General features: G+C 31.8%; 1 protein-coding gene and 2 non-coding genes across 6 annotated transcripts; 1 reads left to right on the top strand and 2 right to left on the bottom strand.

Annotated features, from left to right (window-relative positions):
• Window positions 1-1,914: 1,914 nt before the first annotated feature.
• Window positions 1,915-2,532, bottom strand: LOC145950730 (uncharacterized). Its single transcript, XM_083062412.1, has one exon. It carries the CDS (start codon window positions 2,530-2,532, stop codon window positions 1,915-1,917), a length of 618 nt encoding a protein of 205 aa, XP_082918538.1.
• LOC114915933 (small nucleolar RNA Z247) lies at window positions 1,929-2,062 on the bottom strand. Its single transcript, XR_003804197.1, has one exon. It is a non-coding gene; the product is annotated as a small nucleolar RNA Z247 (small nucleolar RNA).
• A 2,226-nt stretch (window positions 2,533-4,758) lies between the features above and the next one.
• On the top strand, window positions 4,759-11,682 carry LOC109799153 (uncharacterized). Of its 4 annotated transcripts, XR_014428483.1 has the most exons (6): window positions 4,763-5,346; window positions 5,761-6,206; window positions 7,469-7,515; window positions 7,970-8,057; window positions 8,205-8,276; window positions 11,394-11,682. It is a non-coding gene; the product is annotated as an uncharacterized LOC109799153 (transcript). The 4 variants fall into 4 exon arrangements; XR_014428481.1 differs by having other exon boundaries at window positions 4,759-5,346; window positions 7,469-8,057; XR_014428482.1 differs by lacking the exon at window positions 7,970-8,057 and having other exon boundaries at window positions 4,765-5,346.
• Window positions 11,683-19,757: the final 8,075 nt, after the last annotated feature.

Here is a 19,757-nt window from a genome sequence, read left to right as displayed (position 1 = left end):
TGGTGTTGTTGTCAATTGCTGCATCATCTACTCTATTACTGGTGTTTTGTGAGTTTTCTTCAGCTACTAGTTCAGATGAAGTCTTTGTTGGTTCTGCATCAATCTGTTGTTCATGAGTAGGTGATAAATTTTCTGTTGGAATTTGTGTGTTGTAGTTGTTCTGAAGTTGATCACCATCATTTTGTGTGCTACTATTGGATTGCTCTGCACTAATTGATCTATAAGTTTCAGATCCATGATTATGGCCAATCCCTGCAGGAATCAAAGGATAAAAAAAGGAAGCTGGTTTAGTAAAAATTTCTGCTGATTTTTGTTTGTCGAGGAAGCCATCATGAAAAGGAAACTCATGTTCATTAAATATCACATGTCTTGAGATAAAGATTCTGCCATTTGAGTTCATGCACTTGAATCCCTTATGAGAAATGTTATAACTAAAAAATACACATTTTGTAGTGTGGTATTGCAACTTATGGCATTATAAGGCTTGAGACATGGGTAACATGCACAACCAAAAGACTTTAAGTTATTATAATCAGGTTCCTTATTAAATAGTACTGAGTAGGGACTTTTATTCCTAATTATAGGTGAAGGCAACCTATTTATTAGAAACACGGCAGTTGAGAAAGCTTCCCACCAGAAATAAAGTGGCATTTTGGCTTGTGCTAATAGGGTAAGACCAAGTTCAGCAACATGTCTTTGTTTTCTTTCTGCGCTACCATTTTTTTGTGAAGTGTATGGACAGGACATTCTCAATTGGAAACCAGATTCTTGGGAATTTTTTTGTAAACCTTTAAATTCACCTCCACCATCACATTGAACCACTTTAATCTTCTTATTAAATTGGTTTTCTGTTAACTTTTTGAACTGAATAAAGGCTTGCACAGTTTCAGATTTTTGCTTTAATGGATAAATCCAAGTAAATCTACTAAAATCATCAATGAAATGTACATAGTACTTAAAACTAGAACAAGAATTTATTGGTGCAGGACCCCAAACGTTTGTATGAATTAACTTAAGGGGCTCCTGGGCATGAGAAAAAGAAGATTTAAAAGGTAAAAAATGTGATTTTCCAAACTGACAAGTTTCACAAAAATTGAAATGATCATCCTTTGAAGTTTTGACATTGCAACTCCTTAAGACTTCATCCAAGACTTTACTACTAGGGTGTCCAAGCCTTCTGTGCCAATTCTCCTTTACTGTCAAGTAGATATATGGGCCACCACTAGGTCGAGCATTAACACTAGAGAGTTGGTACAAGCCATCTCCAAGTTTCCCTTCTAGTAGAACCTTCCCTGTTAACTTGTCCTTCACAAAACAATCACTTGCATCAAATTCAATTGTAATATTATTATCAGTAGCAAGTTTGGAGACACTTAATAATTTTTTAGTAATCTTAGGCACATAGAGAAGATCATGTAGATTAAGGGATCTTTAACAAGTGTCTAAAGTTGCAGTACCATAAGTGTGTATTGTTAATCTCTCACCATTACCAACAACTAAAGAAGCCTTACCATCATGCTCAGAGATTTCCTGGAATTGATCAGGGTCATGTGTGACATGATTGCTAGCACCACTATCAAAGTACCACTCCAAGTCTCTAACTGAATTTGATGAGGCGTTGAAATTTGGTGAGGTAAAGAAGGCATTGTGCTTTTCCTACTTGTCATCAGAGGATTGGCCCATGTATGACTTGTCAAACCTATAGAAGCAATGGACAACAATGTGGCCAATTTTTCCGCAAACCTAACATGTTGGTTTGTCTCGAGACGGTCTTCCTCTTCCTCTACCACCTCTCGTACCTCTAAAATTATTACCTCTCCAGCTTCCACGATTGTTATATCGATTCACTTTTTGGTCAAATCTGGTTACAACATTTGTTGAAGGGCTAAGGGTCAGATTTGAAAAGGAATTTAACTACTCAAGTCTATTCTCAAATGCTAGGAGTTGTGCTTGCATATCAATCAAAGTCAAGTCGTTTCTGTCAGATAATTGAACAACTATAGCATTGTAGTCAAAATCCAAGCCAGCCAGAGTTTGAGTGATCAAATTAGTGTTGGAGATAGGACTTCCTGCAAGTTTGAGACTATCCGCCAATGCTTTCATCTTGGTGAGATACTCCTCCATCTTCATTGAGCCCTTGCGAGAGCTATGGAAATCAGTCTTGAGTAGTGTGACACGAGAACGTGTGTACGCTCCTACTAGGCTTTGAGCACCTTCCCAAAGCTCTTTTGATGTTTCACAGTGCAGAAGCTGAGCGGCAACGCCTTCTGTCATTGAATTAAAAAGCCACCCTAATAGCTGTTGTTCGTTGGCTAACCATTCCTCATAAGCAGGATTGATTTTCTTTGTTGATTCTTCTGTAATGAATTGCTCAGGACACTCCTTTGTCCCAAGGATATAGCCATCGAGTTTGCTTCCTCGAATTAAAGGCAACGCAAGAGATTTCCACAGCAAATAATTGTTTCTGTCCAACTTGACAGAACACAATGAAGTGGGGGCATTTTTTTGATTTGAGTTGGCAGCAGAATCCATGGTTTGTTGGATCGGTCAAGATGCTATTAAGGATTAAAGCTCTGATGGCAAGTTAGAATGATAAAGAAGTGGCAGAAAGTTGTAAGTTTCCATTGATCAGTATGCAATATATATACATAAGCTTGATAATAGAATGCCTAACAATAAGCTAAATAGATAAGATAATCTTTCTATTATTAAACAGATAATAAACAACTAATTAGATATATTATGATATGAATATCTGAATATAACAGAATCTTTTATCCTTTAACAGTTTGGAGCGCGAAGAAGTTTGACTATAAAATAATAGTTGGTTGTTTGAAGCTTTGAGAGGTTTTGTGTTCAAAAAATGTTTGGCTAGTTACTTGAATAGGCAAATTAAGGAATATTTAGGTTAGATCAGAAGTGATTTATGAAATAATAATTGTATTTTTGTAAAATATAATGAAACTTGATTAGATTGATCATGAATAGAATTACATAATCTCGGCAGTTAAGATAAGTTAAGTTAAGTTACTACTTCAATGTATCAAAAAAATGTGAACATATGATTAACACTATTCAATCTTTCCTTTTAGTGTCTTTATTTTCTTCACACTCTACCTCTTTACTTGTTTAGTTTACCTTATCGTATATTATATTATGTTGTTGTATAATCTGTTATAAAAACAAGTTTACTGGAAAACTTTTTTTTTAAGAATAATACTCTAAGTTTAAATATCAAAAACCTTATCCTCCAAAGAACAACTTTTCATAAAGAACTATTTTTTAAAGCATAAAACTATTTAACCCATTTCTTTTAACTTAACATTTACTTCAAATCACTCTTACAATTACAATTATAATTTTCCAAAATTGTTTAGATTTTTAATAACTCATATTTATTTATTTATTTATTTATTATAAGATTGTTATTTTTTTATGAGAAAAAAGGTTTCATAATTTTAATATTTTCAATATTTTATCTTTTCAAACAATTATGAAATGCATGATAAAGTAAGAATTATTCAATTCACAAAGATACTCATAAATAAAATGTAAAATATTAAAAAATATAATGGAAATATTAGCATGGACAACCGTGGATATTATTTTTCTCTCTGTTACAATCTTTTATATATATATATATGTATATATATATATATTTATTATATAATCTAATAATTATACACAAAAAAATATTAAAAATTATAGAAGATATAAGAATTTTTGTTTACATTTAAGAGTACAAAGGTTTATTAAAAAGTGTAGACCAAAAGATAGTTACTAAAAAGTATTCCCTTTATAATAAGTACCCTTTATAATAGGTATATATTAGTATGACTAGTGTAACATGTAATCTCTTGTTATTTTGAAAAATAAAAATACCATGCGTGTTTATAATAATGTGGATTGAATTTTAAATGTATATTTTTGAGTATTCAAGCTAAATATCCGAACCATTTTTTGTGTTAATAAACTTATCCATTATTCAAAGATTATAAAAATAATGCAAAAATAATTTTATTTGATATTTAAACAATATTTAAATAATTTGAATTATTTATAATATTGTGGATTGAATTTTAAATGTATATTTTTGAGTATTCAAGGTAAATATCCGAAACAGTTTTTTGTGTTAATAAACTCATCCGTTATTCAAAGATTATAAAAATAATGCAAAAATGTTTTTATTTAATATTTAAATAATTTGAATTAATACAAATCTATATTAATATATAAAGGAATACCCTCTAATGGATTAATTATAATACTAATTAGATTAATATACTTTTATTTTTTAATTTTAGTTTTATTTTTAATAGAGGTACGAAATGCCTCAATTCCACTAATACAAATAACAGATACGATCATAAATTTACATAATAAAATTTCAACTGTTATATTTTTTAAAATACAAAATAATAATCGGACAATAAGTATCATTAAAAGAATAACTCCACCGTTAACTTGTTATATAGGATATTTACAGCATACTTATTTTATAGTTGAATATTCAACGAATTTTTTACACTTTTCAAAGCAGGTATTCAACGAATTTTTTACACTTTACCGTGAAGTTTCGTTCAACGTAAAAATTCTCTCTCTAGCCTTTCTCATGTAACATTAATAACTATTAAATATATTTAATGACTCAAATTTAATATTATAAAAATCATTTAAAAAGTTACATTAATTATAAGATTAAATTTGAGTCATCAAATATATTCGATGATTATTAATGTTGTAGGAGAGAGAATCCAAATTCTAAAAGCAAAAACACGCATAACCGCTACGGAAAACAGATGCACCGTAAATGATAAATGCAGGTTTTGCACTAGCCAGCATCCTGATTTAAAAGAGAATTTTCGTCTTTTAGCCGATATGGCCCAATAGGAAATGGAGGGGGCATTCTGTTATGCACGATGGATGAGTAGGGTTTTGCCTCTCAACAAATCCGCTCTTCCACTTTCTCATACCCATGCCCCCTTTGTCATTATTCAAGATGCTTTTGATAGATACAAAGGGATCTTGTTTAAGCATGGTGACATGTTCAATTTTCTCAACCCTGGACTTTCTCTCTCTATTAATGGTGCTGCCTCTACCATTGTTCGTGATACTTTTGATAAATACAAAGGGATCTTGTTCTAGCATGGTGACAGGTTCAATTTTCTCAACCCTACACTTTCTCTCTCTAGAAATGGTGTTGCCTCTGCCATTGTTCGAGATGCTTTTGATAGATACAAAGGGATCTTGTTTAAGCACGGTGACAGGTTCAGTTTTCTCCGAACACTCAGGCCTGCCTATGATGTTTCCCAAATGAACATCATTGTTCTTTCTGATATTGAAGAGGTGGGCCTTTTTCAATTATTTTTTGATTTCCTTTTTATGGTTTTTGATCAAGATTTTCAGAATGATAGTGATTCTGTTGTTGACCTTCTTGTTCTTTTACATGATAAATATGGTCCTTGTCAGAGGTATGATGATGTCTTTTTGTATTCTCATTCTCTTCCTTGATTGGTTTTCTATTGACAAATTTTGTACATCAACATTGTAGAAATAAGAGCTTTTCCAGATTAAGTCAGTAGCGAGTCTCACCATCTCTTCTTGCCTTCCTTTTAGTTTCCTCTTATATTGTTAAGGCTTCTTTTGATGTGAAAAGATATATTATTATGATTCCAGGTGTATATGCTTCGATTACTAACATAATAATTATTGACCTTGGTGTTCATAAATTTGAGTTTGTTTTTAATGGATTTCTTGCAGGTCCAATTTGACACCATGGATTTATCTGGCAATGAGATTGTCAAATTGGAAAATGTGCCATGATCCTAACCAGTTGGGTACAAAGCTCATTAGTAACAATAGGATTACTAGAATTAATCTCAACATTGGAGGTCTGGTTTGAACTTTGAAATGCACATCCTCTTTCCATTATTGATGTCTTTCCTTCTAGTTGTAAGCTACACAATGTGGATATCTAGATTATTGTTGCATTTGTATTGTAGAATTTTTGCCAAAACAAGACACTAGTTCTCACAAACAACAGAATTGTAAACTTGGTAGAAATTGATCCGTTAGCATCCCTTTCAAAGCTGTAGTTACTTGGTCTGTCAGACAACAATATTACTAAGAAAGCAAATTGCAGGCTTTATGTTATTAACAAGCTGAAATCCCTCTCGGTTTTGGATTTCAAGTAATTGAAATATAAGGTAATGTTTTATTTTTCACCATGTGGATTTTATTGGCTTGTTGTTTGCAATATGAAAGATACGATGTTCCGGTAATGTTCAATTAGAAAATCTGCATTTTAAACTTCAGTAACAGAACTACCCCTGGCTTGCACTGAACACCAAGTCCAAGTGTGGAAATTTTACTACATATAGATGTAGATTATAAAACAAAGATTAGAAAACAATTGTTTGTCACTTGTTTCATGAATCTGTACATTGTCTCTGAAGTGATATAGATTTTCTGTTTCTGTACACATAAAAGAAGAAAAATTCTCTTATGAATTTTTTCTAACTGGACTGCCTCTGCCACCTAAATGTTTATATAACTTAAAAATTACCATCTTTATATTGATTTGGGTCTATTGTCACCCCTGTTGTTGTTGCGGTGGTGTTTTTTGTAGCTATAAGCAAGTCTTGGCAACTGCAAATTAACATGAAACCAAATTGCCACAAATAGAAATAGATTCCATAAATTATATGTACCATGTATATTGTGCTTTTTGCTTAAAAAAAATGTATATTGTGCTTTCTAAGAATACCATTGACTGCAGAGAATCTAGTTCCCTAAATTAGTTAAAACATAACGCATTAGTTAAAATTAAGGGTCAAGATTCAAAATTCTTACGATACAAAATTAGTTCAAAATTAACGCATTATTTCAACTTGGAGTGGATGAAAGAAAGCTACAATCTGCCTGTTTCAAGACCCCGGGTGCATTTTGGTAATGGGCAAGTCTCAATTGAGGTGTGGTTTGTTTTGAATTTTATGGTGTATTTGGTATTGCATTTGAACATTGAATGAGATTATCTTGTTTTGTACTTCAACTATGAAGTACATGATGTCACTTATATATGATTTTATTAAGAAGAATAGAGTGGTTAATTAACATGCATATATACATATAGTATAAGATGGTGTGTCATTAGATTTATCTGTGTAGTAATTTAATACATTAATGAATGAGCATGGTACTATATGCGATGTAGAAGCAAAATCAAATCTTAAGTAGCAGGGTTACTTTTATAGTTTCAAAAAATTTAATTATTTTGTAGCTACTGGTTAGGGGTAGTATTTTGGGCCAGATCTATGTTATTTAAGAGTTCTGGTGTTTTATTTGTAAGTCTAAGCATGCTTAATGCTTAATGGGCATGGGTTACTAGTAAGAGTCTAGTTTTACATCATGGTTTGTTGTTTACTTGTAACTTGCTGTCTAATAATTATTATTGGAAATTCTTTTATAGGTGTGAGCCAGAAGTCACGTAACTTAAAAAAATAAGCTCAGCTATTGGTGAGTTGATATGAATTTGTCTTAAAAAAATATTTGTATAGCACAAAGAAATAATAGCAAAGTCATGAATGAAATTGTTTTATTTTTAAACTGGTCTCGTGGCAGAGTATAGATGTTGTCCACTTGAAGTAACATAATTTTTGTTCAATATTCAGTTTAATTTAAGGCACAACGGCAGGTGTTTCAGGGTCAAAATTATTTCTATTACTGGATGTAGTTTGAAACATGCAATGGTATTTATGTCTACACGTACTTGCTATGGCTCATGGGTGTATCTATTATATGGTGTCATTTTTAAATGCTGTAACCTATGCTTTATTTTTTTATTTCGTACTTTATAGCTTTATGTGTGTTTTGCTAATGTGGCTGGCACAAATCAGTAAAATAGGATAGTGGGATGTTGTTATAACTTTTTCTTGTCTTTGTGCTTGTTGTTGCTACCTGAGGCTTATAGGCGCAGGTTGCTCTTGGAAAAGAGATATTCATACTACCAGCAGAAATTTTTCTGATGCAATATTCTCTCAACTATGTTTATTGCCCATGTATAAAGTTCCATCTCATCTTTTTTTCTTTTTACTGAATGATCAATGGCTTGCTTTTCGTCATTATTCATTTTTTTTAATGTAACATTTGTTGATGAAATTATGTTGTATAACTTACAATTTTTTTTTCTTTAAACAAATTCTCAGTTAATTCGTTACAAAGCAAGTGATTATAATAAAGATAGAATATGGCTCCGACGGACCAGAGCCAACACAGAGGTGAGTTGTTATAGGCTTTGATGATTCACATTCAATGGAAAATGATCACCTAGAGAGTTGCTAGTTTCGAAAAAAGAGAAATATGTGAATTTAGTTCATGACTTTGACAGACCCTTTACCTGGGAGTTATGTTTATTTATTTAATTTATTTTACATTTTGGTTTTGGTTTTTTGGGGTTTGGATATTGTTTTGGTAAGTTTTTTTTTTTTGTTTTGGTGTTTGAAGTTTTTTTTAGTGTTTTTTTGGAGTTTGGGGGCTGGGATTTTTTGGGGTTAGGGGTTAGGAATTGACCAATTCAAATTAAAAAAAAAAAAACTTTTTTTAGGAATGAAGGTAAAAGGGTTCGGGGTTCAGGATTCGGGATTTTTTAGGGTTTAGGGTTCAGGGTTCAGGGTTTAAGGTTTTTTAGGGGTTTTAGGGTTTAGGGTTTGGGGTTCAAGGTTCGGGGTTCAAGGTTCAAGGTTCAAGGTTCGGGGTTTAGGGCTTGGGGCTTGGGCTTGGGGTTGGGTTCTGGGGTCTAGGGTCTTATTAATTTACTTTCTCTCTTGCAATTGTGCGTGTGAGTGCTTTTGCGATTCTCAACAATTTTAATCCTTGATATTTATAAATTTATAAGAGATATTATTTATCAATTTATTTATGTCATTTTATAACTTTTATATTGAAAAGTTTTTAAAGAGATAATAAACAATAAGTTATAATGTTTGAAAGGAAATTTTTAATTATAACATTTATTTTCAACCTGTTTATCAAATATTCTGATATGATAATAAAAAATTTAATATATAATATATTCAAGTGAATCAGAATATTTTAAAGATTTTTTTAAAAATAAATTATGAACATTAAAGTAAACAAACAAAGGATATCTTAATTATTATATTTATATAGATTACTAGAAGAAGAATAAAAAGATATCCGTACCATGTAGAGTTTATATATGATCTTTTAATTATTATATTTATAAATTACGAAAAAAATTATCTTTACCATGTAATTTTTATCTTTAATCTTTATAAAATTATAAGAGATATTATTTTGTAATTTTTAAAGAAATTAAAAGAGTAACTACAAGAAAAATTTCAATAATTGAAAGGATGTTTACAATTATATTATTTATTTTCAATCAGTTTATCAAATATTCTAATATGGTAATAAAAATATACTATATAGAAAATTTTGTTGTAATGAGCAATATCTTAATTACATATAATTTATTTTCAACCCGTTTACAACTCTATTTAAAAGTTTTTTTGAAATATATTCTGAACACTAAACTATGGTGAATGAAGAACATCTTAATTATTATATTTATAGATAACATAATCATTATAATTTATTACATATTTAAATAATTTATTTAATATTTATGCAATCATGAATATTTTTAAAATTTTCAAACATTAATGTAATTATTGGTCATATATTGCAGGCACCTATATACTAGCTACATATAATGCTATTTTAAAAAAAAATTGTTACTCATTAATTTTGAAAATAATAATATTTTAACTCATATTTGAAATTGTTCCATAAAATTGATATATTTGTTAAATCATAAATAACATACATAATATGTAGAATATAAGTTATAGAGTTAAATTTCGATAAAAAGTTTCATTCAATTAGTGATATTTTTTCTCTTAATGATATCTTGTACTCCCTCCATTTTTTTTTCAGTCGTTTTGTCAGAGTTTGTTATTTTTTTTTCATTGTCATATTACTAAAATTAATGAGTTATTAATTTTTTTCTTCCATTTTTACTCTTGATAATTAATACATCTTTCCTGCACAATGTGTGTATTTATTTTTAATGACTACCTAATTTTTCTCCAACTACTCATATAAAGTTAATATGCATTTATAAAAGCAATATGTTCCCAACAAAATACTATAAAAAAACAAAAAAAGGGACAACTATTTAATGGAGTAGTTCAACAGTCTAAAAAATGTAAAATAAAAATAAAAATAAAGGGTAAAATAGGAAAGTAAGTAATAAATATTTTTAAAAATTAAAATATCAATAATTTCCTTAAGTCCCGTGCAAAACCTTAAACGACTATAAAAAAAACGGGAGGAGTATTTTTGACTTAAATGTAGGCATGATAATCTAACTCGTCCTCGTGGGTACCCATCCCGATTTGGACATGGAAAATCGTGTTTATCGGATTCGGGTTCGGGTTTTTCCTGACCGATAAAAGCGGAAGCGGGGACAGGGATGTTAATACTCGTCTCGCCCCTGCCCCCACCTCCACCCCCACCCCCACCCCGCTTAATAATATAATTAAAAAATTATTTATATATATATATATATATAAACCAAAATTAAAAATATTTATATGTAAAAATTTATATTATTTTATTTTTTTTTTATATTTTTAAAAACTTGTTCATATTTATTTAAAAGAAAAAAAAAAGGTAGAAGCGGGGGCGGGGAAACCCAAACCCCACTGAGGGCAGGGATGGGTACCTAGATTTTATCCCGTCGGGACAGGGGCGGTTTAAATTTGCGGGGGTGGGAGCGGGGAACATAAAACCCACCCCCGCCCCGCCGCGCCCTGTTGCCATGCCTACTTAAATGTGTCATTTTAAAGTACATCAACGGAGGCGTCCGTAGTTTTCGCAATCTTTGATAATTAACTAATGAGTATCCATTTCATGTTTAGTAAATTAGTATAGGATTAAGCAAATTGTTATCTGCTTGTTGATGGTGGTATTAGTGTCGGTTGTAATTTTGTTTCCAAAATTTGAATTGTGTCTTAATTAGAAGAAATTTTTGATCACGAGTCTTAAAGTGATCCTTTGCCTTTAGTTTCTGAAAAGTTTATAGTCTTGAGTTTGTGGAAATCGATACCTAGACTTCCCGATTTGCTGCATTTTATATGTTTATTCACTAACTTCATCGAGCTTAACATCTAAGTATTATGAATTAATTTCTAGTAATCATGATATTATATGATTGTGTTTGCTCTTCCAGCCTATGGGGCATCTCTGATTACCAAGTTGACAATGGAGAACATTGTTTAGATAAAATAGTTCTTGCCTTTTGGTTTTACTTTTTGCTATCTTTAGCGGTAAAATTGATGTTCTTGTCATTTTTTTTTGTTGCTTCATAGAGACGGAGAAAGACAGAATTTCATTGATATGACAAAAAGATTTTCAAGTGACCTGGAGAAACAAAGCAGATTCCGGGCATCTACAATGGAAAAACAGAAATTTTTTTGTGGATTTATGAAAAAACAAAAGTTTTCGTATTGGTCCAAAGCAGGGTCACCTGTAAGATATAACATGGCATTATGTTTGGGCCTAAGGTCCATATAATTTCCTTTTCTTTTTCTTTTCTATGTTCCATTTTTTATGAACAAATTTACTATTTAATATGAATGGAGCTTAATTCCATAAAAAGATTGTGCGCGTGTGTGATATCTTATTTATTGCTTTTCAGTTAATTAAGTTGTTAGCCAAAACTCAAAATCCATACCGTTCTTTCAATCTTTTTCCATAAATTTGAGCGAGTAAGTTGCAATTTGGTTGTGTCAACTTTTGATTTGTTCAACAAAGTTGTTGGACATTTGTGTTTCTCATTGAAAAGAACAATGTATCCAAAAGTTTTAAATAAGATGATAATATTTATATACAAATTTATAATAACAAATATATAATTATACATTTTTTAGATTAAATATATATATTAATTATTTTTTTTTATGAGATTTCATATTCTAAAAATATTGAATGATTTTCTCATTTTTAACATCATCTAAATTATTTTTTCTTTATATAAGTAACAAAATAATCATTCACAATTTATTTCTCATATTAAAGCTCTATCTTTTTTAATAAAAGTATAATATGAAATTGAATAAATCATCATCTTTTTACTAAATTTAATAAACTATAATTAACATGACACACGTGCACACAAACACACACACATATATATGAGTTTGTTAATTTATAACTATTTATTTTAAAAAAAAGTAAGTTAGCAAGTTATATCTAGATGCATTTTAAAAATATTTCAATTATAACTTGCTAATATACTCTTTAAAAAATAAGAGAATGCATATACCAGCAAAAACTGGTACCAGTAAAATTATTATTAGAAAGAAGCCCAAAAAGAAGCCCAAGACATCCGCCACGGGGCAGTGACTTGGCCCACCTTGCCTCCGCCACGGGACAATTGATGCAACCCGCAACAGTTGTCCAAAACATCCACCGTCTTCATAGATTTCTTTGTGCCTTTTTTTCTCTTTGGAAAAATTGCACGAGTTTGTTGTTGTTTTCTGTTGGAAAGGGGATAAAGAACTTTCCATTTTCAGTTGGGAGAAACAACTTTGTGTTATGCGACTCTTTAATTAGGTTGAATTCTTCATTATCAGTAGTTAAGAAGAACCAATTATAACCCATTACTTGAGCCCTGTATAAGCAATACTGGTAGTGAGAACTGCCTTGAACATCCCATGATTCATACCCATCATGGTATAAAACTCCTAGATATTCTTTATGTCCTTCAGTAAGTAGCTTCATTACATGAGTTGGATACTGGTTTGTTGAAAAATTACTTGGACAAGTAACAATCTTCACGGTAAGGTGGCACATGAAAATTGCTTGTATTGAGTTGATGGCTTCACTGATTGAAGGGTCAAAACCATCAAATTTTTCAGTAGGATGAATAAGAACCGAGTCTAAACATCCATAGTCCAGTAATGTTTTGATATTGATAGGCAAGTCCTCGAAAATGACGGGCTTAAAATGTTCTAGATCAAGTTTTGCTTTTCTGAACAAGAACTTGATTTTACAGGGGCATCTCCCGTTTCTGATTTCTTTGCAAAGGGGAGATTCTTCTATACAGGCAAACCTTTGATTGAAATAGCTCTTAACTGCTACATATAAACCTGTAACTGAGTGAGGCTCCCTGTGTGCTTTTAAAAAAAAAATTTGCAAGATCAAAAAGTTCTTCAGGTTTAATTCCTGAGGAGAATTATGGTTTTGTCTCACAGCCTCCTTAAACGAATTTGGCTGAGGTTTTCGCAAATTTGTATGAATGACATTTGTTTCAGGTTCTGGATTTAAAGCCCTTTTTATTTTTGTCATATCAGTGATATCCAGTTCCAAAGCCTTTTCTGACTCTTCTCGAGAGTAAAAGTCTTTGTAACGGGGATTTTGTAAACCTTCCTTGGCAGTGCACAAGTCGGTGAAATTTGTATAAACACCCTTATAAGGGCCAGATAATAAGACAAAATATGTGTATCCTTTCTCAGAAGGAGAGGCTTTGTTTAGGAGTGGAACTCCTTGATTGTCTGTTATACAAAATTTATACAAGGCACATATAATGCCTCTTTATTGAACAAATTAATTGTTCGTTTGTTTCTGTACATCTGGGGATGTTCCAGATGTTGTCAACTATGCAATTGAACTTTTCATTTGTGCTTTCTCTACCAGGGTAAAGAAATTCATTTGTCAAGATGGGAAGCTCTTGGTTCCCAAACTTCATTTTTTGTCGAACACCAGGGTATGAAACCTTAGAGGGTTTCCTGATTTGTTGTTCCTGCAAAACGAGATAAAATATCAGCAGCAACATTTTTATTTCCTCTAATGTGTTCAAAAATTATTTGTATCCCATTATGATAGACATGTTCTTGGAACAAAAGCCATCTTTTATGGGGTTTTTTGTCAGATTTTATTTCAGAATTACCATAGGCAACTATTGCTTCACAATCAGCTCTGATAGTAATCTCCTTTTTGTTAATTAAAAATAGTTCAAAAGTTTTTAAACTATTTATAACAGCATTTACCTCGTAATCTGTAGAAGTAGAATATATCTGAGGTTTTGTGTGATATTTTCCTGAAGCATATCTACAAATTTGTTCTTCAAAAATATTATCATATTTATTTTTATTTTTCTTTAGGATAGCTCCCCATCCTAGTTCGCATCCATCACATTCAATTACTAAGTAATCTGAATCTAATGGTAATGCTAGAGAAGGCAAATTTTTTACCATTTCTTTGATTTGTTTAACCAATTTTATATCTTCAGAATTAAACTTTCTTTGACCTGTCAAACTGGTTTTATTATACAAGGGTGCAGTAAATTTACCCAAGTCTTTTACAAAAGTTCTTGCATAATTTAGAAGACCTAAAAAGGCTCGAAGCGTTTTTACATCTTCCATTTTTTCAGGAAAAGCAAGAATTTTTTGTGAAACATGAGGTTGGAGTTTTATTTTTCCATTCCCAATTTCAGTTCCTAAAAAGGATATATGAGTTTTGCATATTTCCATTTTAGATTTTGAAACAATTAGACCATATTTTTCAAATAGGTGTAAAACTTGTTTCAAGTGAAGAAAGTGTTCTTCTTTTGTTTTTGAAAAAACCAGCACATCATCAATATATGTACAAGTGAATTCTTTATAATCTCCAAAAATGTTATCCATTTTTCTTTGGAATATTTGTGGGGCGTTTTTCAAACCAAAGGGCATTACTTTCCATTCGAAAAGTCCTTCAGAGCAGGAAAAAGCAGTCCATTTTATTGAATCAGGGTGCATCTTTACTTGATGAAATCCTGATTTTATATCGAATTTTGAAAACCATTTTGCTTTCTGGATTCTATTTATTAAAACATCTTTTGATGGTATAGTATAACCGTCTATATGAGTATTATCATTAAGATGTTTATAATTATAAACCATCCTTGTTTTACCCCTTTTTTGTTCGGAGTGTTTGTTCACAATAAAAGTTGGGCTTCTATGTGGGCTTGTACTTGGTTCAATAACCTTAAGATCAAGCAGTGCTTTTATATGAATTCTACATTCTTCTTGTTCGAAGTTCCCATAAGGAATATCTTTTGTTTTTATTATAAAATCATGATTTATAATATCTAATTTGCAAATGACAGGATCTTTTTCCCAATATCTAGTAGGATCTTCTCCTATTACACTGGATTTGTTTAATCTGTCAATAATTTGTTGGATATTGTCAAAAGTTATAACCTTATTAATCTTAATGCAGTTATAACAGTCAATATTGGTTTGTGTTAGAGCCAATTCGTAGAAATTCTCAACATCCTCAATAGTGTCGAATATTTATGAGTTTTTGTAATTTTCTACTCGAATTTCGGCTTCTTTTTATTTTACAACTACCAGTTATCTCGCACGGACACTCAGTAGTTTTTTCTTTTATTGAGGGGGTATCACCACGCTTAGCTCGTAACTCTGATGAGATTTTGTCTAAAATAGGTGACATTTGAGCTTGATTAGAAATAATCAAGTAATCTTTTGTTATGGTTGTAGACCTGTTTTCGGCAATAATAAAATCGAGGCCTAAAATCATTTTTTCACCAGCAGGTTTTAAGTTGATAACATCTGCTCGTGTCATAGAAATTTTTGTTCCAAAAATATCACAATTGGTAGAAAGTTGTATTGAAAAATTTTTGGTTTCTTTATTATTGATGATAACATCTCCAGACATTGTCCTTGTTTTAGTAGTTTTTTCGCTTAGGAAAATATTTTGTTTAGGAACAATGCTTTTCACATAGACATGTAAAGGAAGCTCCTGTATCAACAAGGGCTTGAATTACAAGTTCAATTTTATCATTTTTATCAATTTTTGGAAAATTGACTTTTATCAGAATATGAAGACTGGTATTGGGCTTTTTCATGTGCCACCTTACCGTGAAGATTGTTACTTGTCCAAGTAATTTTTCAACAAACCAATATCCAACTCATGTAATGAATCATGGGATGTTCAAGGCAATTCTCACTACCAGTATTGCTTATACAGGGCTCAAGTAATGGGTTATAATTGGTTCTTCTTAACTACTGATGAGGAAGAATTCAACCTAATTAAAGAGTCGCATAACACAAAGTTGTTTCTCCCAACTGAAAATGGAAAGTCCTTTATCCCCTTTCCAACAGAAAACAACAACAAACTCGTGCAATTTTTCCAAAGAGAAAAAAGGCACAAAGAAATCTATGAAGAAGGTGGATGTTTTGGACAACAAACACCCACTGATACACAGTCCATGGCCGGATCATCAGAAATGCAAGACGCTGGAGAAGATGAAGAAATATTAGTCTCAAAATAGAAGACTAAGACCTCGACAAAAGGACAACATCAACAGTAAAGACAGCTGTCTCTACAAAACCCTTATCTAAAAAGAACCTACTTTAGTTCTCAAAAGATAAGGCGTGTTGAATTTCTTTTAATTTCTGTCAGAGTCTATCGCCCTGCGAAAGAGTAAATGTGTGGTAGCAATTACCTCATTTGACTGAAGGGGCATAAGTGTCTTTGTTTTTTGTTTTGTCTTTTAGTATCTAGGTTTTCTATAAAAGAACACTCTTGGTTCACTTGGAAGACACGAAGAAAATAGTTTAGAGATATCTAGAGTGTACTAAGAGTGTTCTCCAAGCGTGATCTCTGTGTTTGTGCTGTTTGTACTTCTTCTCCCTTTACTAATAAAATTTGTAAGTATTTCTTGTATAATGGCTGGCTAAATCCTCTTTTGGTAGTTTTTAGAATGTCGTAGTTATTTCTTTAAACACATGCGAATATAATTTAGAATACTGGAACTCTACTGAAAAGAAAATTTGGTTCACGAAAACCTGGGATTTGTAAGCCTGATTCTTCAGGTGTGCCCTTGATAATTGTTTTGGGAAAAGATAGTTAGGTTGCAGGTAGAACTGAGGCAGTTGTAAGACCTAGAGGTGTGGGCTGAAGTAAGACCTCTAAGTTACCAGAAGATGCAAGTAAACTATTTTTCTTTATCATAAAATCCCCATTATCTTTTCAAATAAGAGGTTCAGGTTTTTCATTATATTTTATACCGTGTTAAAGGTTATAACTCATTGTGTATTTCTAAAAAACTATCATACTTATCTCTCTGTCTTCCGCTTTAAGCTTTATCCGCTCCGACTATTATATTGATTTTGAAATCCCTAACTAGGAGGCTCTGCCACCTTTACTGGGGTGCTGTGGTTTTTTTTTATGATATTATTCTATAGGAACGGGCATGTTTTGATTTATCTTTGTGAACATCCCTTTCCTCATATTCATATAAAATTTTATATACATTCAGTTTCATATTCTGTACCAGTTATTTCTAGTTTTTACCCTTTAAAAAAAAAAAAGGCCCTTGGGCTTCTTTTTGGGCTCCTTTCTAACAATAATTTTACTGGTACCAGTTTTTGCAGGTATCAAAGCGGTAACGTTCTGGCCACTAAGAGAGATCTAGAGACTCTTATAGAGAATCTAGATAGTGTCAATAAAACCCAAAACATTATGCTTTCTAAGATAAGACTTTTGGAGGATAAGATAGATCAGGTTCTTGAAATCCTGAAAACAAAAACCCAACCTATAAACGGAGATTTAGAAAAGATCTCTAGACAACTTTCTAAGCTCAGTCTCGGAACTAGTACTTCTACCATCACCAGTTCTAACAAATATATTCTAGCCAAGCCTAGAGAATGACAAACAGAACTCAAATACAAACCCTTCCTTTTACAGGAACCTCACAAACTCTCACAGGACATACTCCCATAAGTGAGTCAATAAATAGACAACCTGGAATTTTAGATAGATTTCTGAGGAGAACAAACTCTATCACACGACAACTAGAAGAGATAGTTGACATACAATCCAACATAGATATTGGAACAAATTCTAGGATAGATTTTCTGAATCCTAGACAATTATACAATCTAAATTGGCTCAGTTCAGATAGAACTAGTCTTTATAGATACCACCGTTTAGATTATTTTCATCTACCTGACGACCAACATGAGATTATTAGATTAATCTCTGAACCAGTTGGTAGGCAGCTTCTAAGTACCCAAAGGAGATATGTTCACTTAGGACTTATCACTATAGGGATTAGAACCTTAACCAGATCTTTTGTAGGGGCCAAAGCCTTCCTTGTCCTTTTTGACCGAAGGTTTAGGGATAATAATTCCCAGGCTATAATAGGGATAGTTGAAGTTGACCTCAACCAACCTGTTTCCCTCATATACATAGCTCCTAACTTTACAATGAATCTTGCAGATTTTATTCAAAACATAAATCTGGAAGTACAAACAAGGGGTTTTGGAGAAAATTTTGAAGGAAATAATCTCCACCTAGATATAACCTTCATAGGAAGAATAAGCGATCATATATCTCCTAGATATAGGATTGGGGGGCATTCCGAGAAAGGAGCCCAGAAAGGATATATGTTTTGAAAAAAGTAAGTTAGCAAGTTATATTTTAAAAAAAGTAAGTTAATTTATAACTATTTATTTTAAAAAAAAGTAAGTTAGCAAGTTATATCTAGATGCATTTTAAAAATATTTCAATTATAACTTTCTAATATACTTGTGAATAATCAATTTTATCCGGACTCACAAAAGTGATGAAATAGACATCTACTATGAAGGGAAAGAGCTCCCGAAACATGCCGACAAGAAGACAGGACTTTAGAGGGCCCAAAAGCACAAATTAAGTATTTTTTTTTTGGGCCCGGAACGGGCCGTTCCAGAATCGGAACGGGCCGTTCCAGAATCGGAACGGGCCGTTCCAAGGTCCAGAACGGGCCGTTCCAAGGCTCCAAAAAGGCCAAAAACCCTAATTTGGAACGGGCTGTTCCGAAATTGGAACGGGTCGTTCCAATATTGGAACGGCCGTTCCTAAAACGGAACGGGCCGTTCCTACATCTAGAACGGGACGTTCCAAGGCTGTTCCGGTCTAAAAAATTGGGTGTTATTCTCAATACTGGAACGGGCCGTTATGATTTCAGAACGGGCTGTTCCAGTATACGAATTTTTCACACAACGGCCATGTCCAGAACGGCCGTTCCGATTTTGGAACGGGCCGTTCTGGACCCCTTCTCGAAGTCTATAAATAGACAGTTGAGGCTCATTTCTCGAGGCCCGAAAAATTTCGTCCAGTACTCTTCAGAGCTCGAAATTTTTTTCTCTCTCTCTTCCCCCTCTCTTTTGTATTTCTTAAGATCTGTGAGACACCTCTGTAGTGTGAAAGGTAGCCAAAAAGCACCTTCTTGATCATCATATTCAAAGATTCAACTCATTTGGTATCGTTTCTTCTCTTAATTTTTCTTATATTTATTTAATTATTTATTTATTATTATTATTATTATTTTTTTTGTTTGTTTATTTATTTTTGTTTATGGTTTTACATAGTGAATACGATTTGTTCCCTTTAAGATTATTATTTAAAAAAATATATATTTAATATACGACCAATAATTATGTTAATTGAATAACATTTTTATCTTTAACATTATTAGGTCCTGGGGTTTAATGACTAGTCATTTGCTAGCTTAAACTCTCTTATATGAAATTTCTTTCTAAAAGGTAAAGATCTGTTGCAACCAATAACGTTAATTAAATAGCATTTCTATTTTTAACGTTATTGGAGGGATTTATTGATTAGCCATTTGCTAACTTGGATCCTTGTGCAAAATCTATTTCTTTCAATAAAAATATAAACAT

Source organism: Cajanus cajan, chromosome 8 (genome assembly GCF_000230855.2).
Source record: "Cajanus cajan strain Asha chromosome 8, NIPB_CcT2T_4, whole genome shotgun sequence".
NCBI classification, from domain to species: domain Eukaryota; kingdom Viridiplantae; phylum Streptophyta; class Magnoliopsida; order Fabales; family Fabaceae; genus Cajanus; species Cajanus cajan.
This window is presented reverse-complemented; position numbering and strand designations above follow the sequence as displayed.

Coding starts and splice junctions, on each gene's coding strand:
- LOC145950730 (XM_083062412.1), bottom strand. CDS start 2,532: ATGGATTCTGCTGCCAACTCAAATCAAAAAAATGCCCCCACTTCATTG.